The sequence below is a fragment of the Calidris pugnax genome, unplaced genomic scaffold, assembly GCF_001431845.1.
Source record: "Calidris pugnax isolate Ruff unplaced genomic scaffold, ASM143184v1 scaffold116, whole genome shotgun sequence".
In the NCBI taxonomy this organism is placed as follows: domain Eukaryota; kingdom Metazoa; phylum Chordata; class Aves; order Charadriiformes; family Scolopacidae; genus Calidris; species Calidris pugnax.
The window spans coordinates 1,533,372-1,541,419 of NW_015090877.1; the positions used below are offsets into that span (position 1 = coordinate 1,533,372).

The 8,048-nt window shown below is 47.1% G+C and overlaps 1 protein-coding gene across 4 annotated transcripts in view; it reads right to left on the reverse strand.

Annotated features, from left to right (window-relative positions):
• Positions 1-1,033: 1,033 nt before the first annotated feature.
• The window catches only part of CEPT1 (choline/ethanolamine phosphotransferase 1), a 35,820-nt gene continuing 28,805 nt past the window's right edge, over positions 1,034-8,048 (reverse strand). For all 4 annotated transcript variants that reach the window (XM_014946329.1, XM_014946328.1, XM_014946331.1 and 1 more), the window contains exons 6-9: positions 6,063-6,194; positions 5,042-5,200; positions 3,689-3,814; positions 1,034-1,880 (exon numbers count right to left, since the gene is read on the reverse strand). In XM_014946329.1, the coding sequence (XP_014801815.1) occupies positions 1,761-1,880; positions 3,689-3,814; positions 5,042-5,200; positions 6,063-6,194 (537 nt within the window). In that variant the 3' untranslated portion in view covers positions 1,034-1,760. The remainder of the gene's footprint in view (positions 1,881-3,688; positions 3,815-5,041; positions 5,201-6,062; positions 6,195-8,048) is intronic.

An 8,048-nucleotide genomic window follows, 5' to 3' on the forward strand; every position in this document is an offset into this window, starting at 1 on the left:
GGAAGGAACTGAAGTTCTTCCAACCAGAGAAAACACAAGACCCAGCACGTCCAAGTGCTGAACGCTCAGCTGGAGGAGTTGACACCTCGGTTCCACTTCCTGCAACACCTCAAACATCCTCAGAGACAAGGTCTCCAACAGCTGAACTGGAGCCACACTCCTCCAGTGTCCTCTCTGGCCCAGGTGGCCCCTTGTCTCTGCTTGGGAAGACCGACCTCCCTGTCCTGGGGAGATCTGAACCCCAGAGGAGCTTTAAAACCTCTCCAGTCACTTGAAAGAACTGCATTTTCTCTCCGTTTCCTGCACACGTTTTCTCATCGCTGGGTATCACAGGAAATACATCTCACCACTTCCCGGGGCCAAGGGGGGGGCTTTGATTTATTGGTGTTGGGGTTTCTTTTATTTTATTTTTAAAGTGAGCTGTGCTTATTTCCTTCGAAGAGGATACACATGCAGCTTCTCCAGGTACTGCTGTGGCATTTCCCCACTATCCTTAGTGAGATGCTCCACAGTCTGAGGATGAGGATTTCAGCCACCGGGATCTTACCCTTCCTGGGCAGCTCCCCGAGGGCCAGGGCAGCTCCTGCTCTGCAGACCCTCCCTTCGCTCCACAACACAAACCTGAAGTCCCCTCAGCGCCAGGGCCAGCAGCAAACAGGGCAGCACTTCACTACCCTGCAATTAAACCCTCCGTTAAGTCTAATTTAGCCTCCCCAGTGCAGATCACCACATTTCAAAGGGTATTAAAACACCACCAACACCACAGCCCAAAAGTACCGCACTGTGTAGAGTGAAGAAAGCTCTTGGAGATCCTGGAATGACACTATTATACACATAAAAACATTAGAAAACTGCTTTCCAAGTAGCAGGCAGCATGTCCTTCAGAAGCCCAAGCGGGACAGAGCAACACACACACCTGAAGGCAACCCTTGCTCTCAGAATTCTCATTTATTAAGAGCAGAAAGAAAATCTTGCTTAAGTTCCATACATAAAAAAGTAAACAGTAAAATTTTCTTTTTTTATAGTCTTTCCACTGAAGAAAACTGAGAAATAAGTTGTCTTTTTAGATAATGTTTATTTAAAAAAATAAAATTAATTGACAAAGATACCACACTATTTTGCATGCCGGTCGTCCCTCCTGCTTGCAGAACCCTGTTCAAGGCATCAGTCTTTAGCAAGAAACCGCTTTCTCAGCAAGGCATAAAGCAAAAGAACCACATCAGTCTGGGCTCAGACCTCGCCAGCTGCTGCAGCGACACAAGCTAGTGCGATATCTCTGGTTTTTACCAGCTCAGGTCTTTTAGTAAATAAATTTCAAGTGGACACTAAACAAGTATTTCACTAAGAGATGATGAAATATTAAAATTAAAAGCAAGTCGTATTGCAGCTGTAATTATACTACATTAGAAACTTCAGTTGTTGGGGATCCATTCACCATATATAGATTATTTTGTAATCAAGGGAATTACGAAGACAGAGCGTTACTCCCTGCATGCTTCCCCGGGCTTCGACCCACCAGAGTTGACTACATGGAGAGCTGACTAGGGTGGACTTGGAACTCACTCTCTCAGGCAGGAGACTAGTTAAGGAGTGTTACCGATAACAAAGAATAAAAGTTATACAACATTGATTATTATAAATTACTTTGTTCTTATCCGCTTTTTTTATTTTTTGCCTTAGTCTCCTACATTTCTTCGCATCCGTTCATGTAGAAAACCAACTCTTCCTCATTTCTCCTTAGGGTGACTCCCCCCTTGTAATTAATGGTGATTAGAATGTGTGGTGGAGGACTTGATTCGGAACACGTGGATGTGGAGGTGGGCAGCGATCTGATTGCACACACTCACGCAGTATCGGAGCAAATCAAAGAGAGAAAAGATCTGCCAAAGAAAAAAAAAATTAAAAAATAAAACCACACATTTAGGTCTCCGTTCACAGAGTATAAACCAAGACTAACACCATCTGCGCTCTTCAGAATATTAGTGTCTTCTCTTCAAGAATTACACCTCAAACTCCTTAAGAATGACAACTCAGGGAAGAAAGGTGGTTTCTGGACACACATGCTGGACTTTCTTCCAGCTTTTTAAGAAAACAGACTCTTAATTCTGGAGTCACTGAGGGGAAAGCAGTTACAGGAGCTGTACAGACACTGTGAAATGCCCCATTAACTCTGCATGGTGATAAGCACACATAAAATACACATAAAATTTTACTAAAAGGTTAACACTGCGTTTCGGTAGATAACACCCGAATGCTTGATGAGCACATATGAGCTTAAAATATTTTTTTCCTAATGGGTGCTGCTAGTAATGACAGATGAACGGGCTTTCAAGAGCTCAAGGCACAGCCATAATCCACTTGCACCGTGCATGATAAATTCCCCTGCTAACAAGGCGTCAACACAAACCTTCAAAATGTTCAAAGCTTAGAGTAGAATATTTGCTACATTGCTTTAAAACTGTTTAAACTCTGCACTGAGCAAACCATGTGTATATATTTCATAGAATCATGGAATGGTTTGGGTTAGAAGGGGCCTTAAAGCCCCCCCAGTGCCACCCCCTGCCCTGGGCAGGGACACCTCCCACCACACCAGGTTGCTCCAAGCCCCCTCCAACCTGCCCTTGAACCCCTCCAGGGATGGGGCAGCCACAGCTTCTCTGGGCAACCTGGGCCAGGCTCTCACCACCCTCACACCAAACAAGTTCTTCCCCACAGCTCAGCTCCATCTCCCCTCTTGCAGGGTCAAACCCTTCCCCCTCCTCCTAGGGCTCCCCTCCCTCATCCAGAGTCCCTCCCCATCTCTCCTGGAGCCCCTTGAGGGACTGGAAGGGGCTCCAAGGTCTCCCCGGAGCCTTCTCTTCTCCAGGCTGAACCCCCCCAACTCTCTCAGCCCCCCCTCCCAGCAGAGGGGCTCCAGCCCTCCCAGCATCTCCGGGGCCTCCTCTGGCCCCGCTCCAACAGCTCCATGTCCTTCTGCTGGTGGTGGCCCCAGAGCTGGAGGCAGCACTGGGGGGTGTCTCCCCAGAGCAGAGCAGAGGGGCAGAATCCCCCCCTCACCCTGCTGGCCACGGGGCTGGGGATGCAGCCCAGGGGGTGGGGGGTTTCTGGGCTGCCAGCCCATGTTGCTGGGGCCTGTGGAGCTTCTCACCCACCAACACCCCCAAGTCCTTCTCCTCAGGGCTGCTCTCCAGCCATTCTCCACCCAGCCTGGATTTGTGCTGGGGTTGCCCTGACCCAGGTGCAGGACCTTGCACTTGGCCTGGTTGAACCTCATGATGTTGGCACGGGGCCACCTCTCCGGCCTGTCCATGTCCCTCTGGATGCCACCCCTTCCCTCCAGCGTGTCACCACACCACACAGCCTGGTGTCATCAGGAAACGTGCTGAGGGGGCACTCAATCCCACTGTCTGTTAACCCTGGCTTATCACACCATGAACAGAAGCACCTTCCCTCCCCACCTGAACCAATCCTGGATGCAACCAGAAGCACATTTACCTCCTGCCTGAACTCACAAACCCACTCACAAAATGTTTGCATGAATTCTGTTTAAAAACATCTCTGTAAAGCTGGTTCCCAGCCCCACCACGCTCCGGGTGAGTCAGCTGGGCCCAAACTCACAGAAACAGCAGCTGTGGGAGAGCACCCAACCGCTGGTGGGGACGGTGACAGGCAAAGAGCCCATACGTACCATGGCAATCCAGAGTACAATGTACTCATCAATAAAGCTGTTAAAATACTGGTCCAGGAACAACAGTGCTGGGCCTATGAACGCTGTGTCGTGCAGGTGCATTTCACTTTTGGTCATGTGTGCAACCTACGTTAAAAAACAACGAAAAAAAGGAAGTTTAAGAAATAAGCGCACGTCAGCCAAGGTAGAGTGATTTCAGAATACACAAAGTCAAAACGGTCACAGTTCAAGCCACATTATTGTAAAATATATCAAGTATTTAAGCTTCAGTCATGAAAGTCTAGAGATATTTGAGATGCAAGGTTTGCAGACAAACATCTTTTATTAGAACAAAGAACGCAGCTACAGGAAAAACACCTGACATATTTGCCAGCCCACAAACTTTTTCCTCCTGCTAGAAACAAAACACTAAAATGGAAGCAGACTGGTAAATTTTAAGGCTTAGCTGAGCCTGGAAACAACTCACAGCTGCTACATCTCCAAAAACCAGAGCCCCTTGGTGAGGAATCTCACCCTGCCTATTTCCTCCCATCCCACAGGGATTCACCACCTCCCCACAGTGACAATTGGGTGATTGAGTCTTTTCTGTCCAAGTGTGAACTTCCCTCCCTCCCCTGGTGCACAGAGGCTGTCCCACACCACACCCCTGCTTTTCCTGCCTCAGATCCTGGGCAAGAAATAAACACTTGGGCTTGGGAAGAAATAAACTCTTCTTCCATTATGAGTTATGTCCAATGCTGATCCAGTTCAAGTGGCAACACACCACACACAGAGCCAAGATGGTGTGGGGCAAGGGTTCTTTAATCCCTCATTCATCCGTCTAACAGGGACTCCTCCCCTGACAGCACTGACATCTGTGCCCCAGTACAAACCTCTTCATGATTTTAACCACTATTTCTCTCCAATTGTTTAAGTTAAACCCTGAGTGACCATTCCAAACCTCAGCAGCTCTGTCACCTGCTCTCCTTTCCCAAACTCTCCTCCCCTCTGCATCTGGAGGGGGGTTCAGCCACCTCTGTTCCAGCCCAGCTCATCACACGTGTGCAAACACACTGAAAAAGTGTGAATAAACAGCTGGGAAAGGGGAAAAACCAGAACTGGGGCAACTCTCAGCTGTGCTGGCACTGGCTGTGGTTTACTTGAGGTTACACTCTGCTTTCACACAGCAGGAAGGCTCCCCTGCTCCTCCCAGCCACTGAGAGTAGGGAATGACCATCACTTTGGTACCCAAACATGCAATGGAATAACCATTCCATTGAACCATAAATCAGGGAATAACCAGAAAACTTTAACATCTACAAAAAAAAATATGTTATACAATAACAGGAAACTCAAATGTTCTGGGACACTTACCACTAGTTTATTTGTTATCTTAGCAGATACGAAACCAAAAGTAAGTATATATAAGCAGGGATGCCTCTCAAAGAGCTGCACAGCAGATTTCTTGTAGATCATCGCGGCCAACGCGATCACTGACCCAATATGAAGGAAAGGTGAAAGGACGCTCGTTCCCTACGGGGAGACAAGGTTAAAGCATCAGGTCAACCAAACGTGCACGTTGCAAAGAAACCTCAAGAAGCCGAACACTCACATGGTATGAAATGTGTGGTTTCTAACATCACATCAAAAACGTGTCTTTCTGAAGACTGGTACTAACAGGAACAAAGTGTGATGAAATAGGAGCGAGCGTCGGCTGAGCATGGGGTGGGACCTTTCTTGGGCTGGGGGAGAAACTAAGGTTTCAGGCAGCAAGAAGTGCAGAGTCCTGATGCTTGTCCCAGGCAGTCCCAAGTGACAGAGGACAATATTTCTATTGTTTTTTCTCTGCCAGCTACAAAGCAACTAAACCAGCCTTTTAGGTAGCAAATAATTATTAAGCTGGTAGAGAACTGCTTTTTGGAAAAACTCCCGGGGCTCTGGAATCAATCATCTCCTCCACTGAAACAGAAGGTTCCTGTGCAGACACCCCTACCTGTACTTTTTCACTGGTGACATGAATTGTACAGATCTCTTAGAAGGATCAAAACCGTAACCACAGGTCTTGATGAACTTCCTCCTGAATGGATTTTTGCACTGGACTCTTCTATGGGCTATTTGGCAGGGTGTGTATTTGTACAACCCGGTTTATAGGATTAATTAAAAAAGCAAATGTCAAAAGTAGCACAAGCACTTTTAATCACTCAAAAACTGTAAAACTCTCAACTCCTAAAGCTACTGTTCTCACACAGACAATATCAACTTGTTTTTCCCAAGCCAGCAAGGAACTGAAAGGAAAACTTTTCATGTGTAGGAGGTATTATGTGAAATAAAACCCAACGGCCTGGCTGAAAAGCCACGGAGCACTGAAGAGTAACCAGCAGAACCAAGTACTTACTGCTATAGTGGATCCATTTTTGCCAACTCCCCCTGTGAAGATTACACCAAAGTAGTTTGTACAGGAGAATATAGTTCCTGCCACAGTGCAGAGAGCTGGGAATATTTTCACCTGAATATTCAGTATTGGAATCTTAATGGAGGAGAGAGACAAGAAGTTAAAATATGCACAGGCAAACAAAAATTGGGCTTAATATTTCTGCTGCACTCAAACACTCCACTTTCCAACACCACGTTTGCTCTTCTCTCTCTGCTATGCAGAGATTTAAATTTCTACAAGGCACAGAGAAATATGTATTTTTCCAATAATCCTTCCATCAAGCTTCCTATAAAGTCAGACTGATCTTCAGTCACCTGAAAAGAGCCATCAAAAGCAGAGAAGTAGACAGAAAGCAAGAACTTGCTAATTAAATCTCCCAGCTATCAGTGGGAGAGACATCTTTTCTGAAGCTGGTTGTGAGACCCACGGCTGCAGCCCAAGATCAAACGGGGAAAAGCAGGAGCCACTGGAGATGATTAAAGAAAACCCCTGAAGAAAGTGGGCACCACCTTTTGGGCAAGAGAAAGTAACCAACCAGAGATGAGACAAGTCATCTCAGGGTCAACAAGCCCAGGAGAGCGAGCCATGAGGCTGCTGAAAAGGTGAAAAATGAGCAGGGGCAGCTTTGCAAGAAAGACAGTGGTTTCTTCACTTTGCAACAGTGGTGTTTCAGGCAGAACTGGAGAAACTAGAACTGAAGAAAAAAAAAAGTTCAAAATAAGCCACAGGAAATATGTTATGGTAACAAGTGTTTAGAGAGAACTACCCAAAACTTCCAAAACAACTACTGAAAGGCTTTATGGGCTCTTCAAGCAGGAACTGAAGCCCTAACACTTGACTGAATAAACACACGTGGCTCCCCAACAGCAAGGAGTGCAACCACAGACAGAGCCCCAAATGAGGCCAAGTTGTTTCTATTTTTCTTTAATTACACTCTCAGCATAGCTTTCAGCAGGTAAAGATCATTAGTTTTCTATCACATTCAATAACTTAATCTCTCGATCTTTTCAGGGCACTTTAACTCTTGGAGCCTTGCTCTTGGGCAGCCTGAGGAGCACCCAGGTCTCCTCTCCACATCGCTGCTGGTAGTTTCATGACACTCCTACACATCCCTCCCGTCCTGAGGAGCACCCAGGTCTCCTCTCCACGTCGCTGCTGGCAGAGTTTCATGACACTCCTACACATCCCTCCCGTGCTCAGGATGGACCAGAAAGTCAAAAAACATTTTCTGAAAGATAGTGAAGAAAGAATAATGTCAAGCAACCAAAAGGCACCCACTGAAAGGCTGGGGCTCTTTAGTCTGGAGAAGAGAAGGCTGAGGGGAGACCTTATCAATGCTGACAAGTATCTCAAGGGTGGGTTGAAGGAGGAGGGAGCCAGACTCTTCTCAGTGGTTCCCAGTGACAGGACGAGGGGCAACGGGCACAAGTTGGAACATAAGAGGTTCCACTGAAATCTGAGGAAGGACTTCTTTGGGGTGAGGGTGGCAGAGCCCTGGCAGAGGCTGCCCAGGGAGGGTGTGGAGTCCCCTTCTCTGGAGATCTTCAAGCCCCACCTGGATGCTCCTGAGTGATGTGCTCTGGGCAACCCTGCTTTGGCAGGGAGTTGGACTGGATGGTCTCTAGAGGTCCCTTCCAACCCTGACAATTCCATGATTGCCACAGACTGGAGTGCTGACATCATCAGTGATGTTACTGGGACTTGTGTCCTTATCCAGGACTTCTGAAGGTCTCTCCTTGGTCTTACAAAGGACGTGCTCAGGATGGACCGGAAAGTCAAAAAACATTTTCTGAAAGATAGTGAAGAAAGAATAATGTCAAGCAACCAAAAGGCACCCACTGAAAGGCTGGGGCTCTTTAGCCTGGAGAAGAGAAGGCTGAGGGGAGACCTTATTAATGCTGACAAGTATCTCAAGGGTGGGTTGAAGGAGGAGGGAGCCAGACTCTT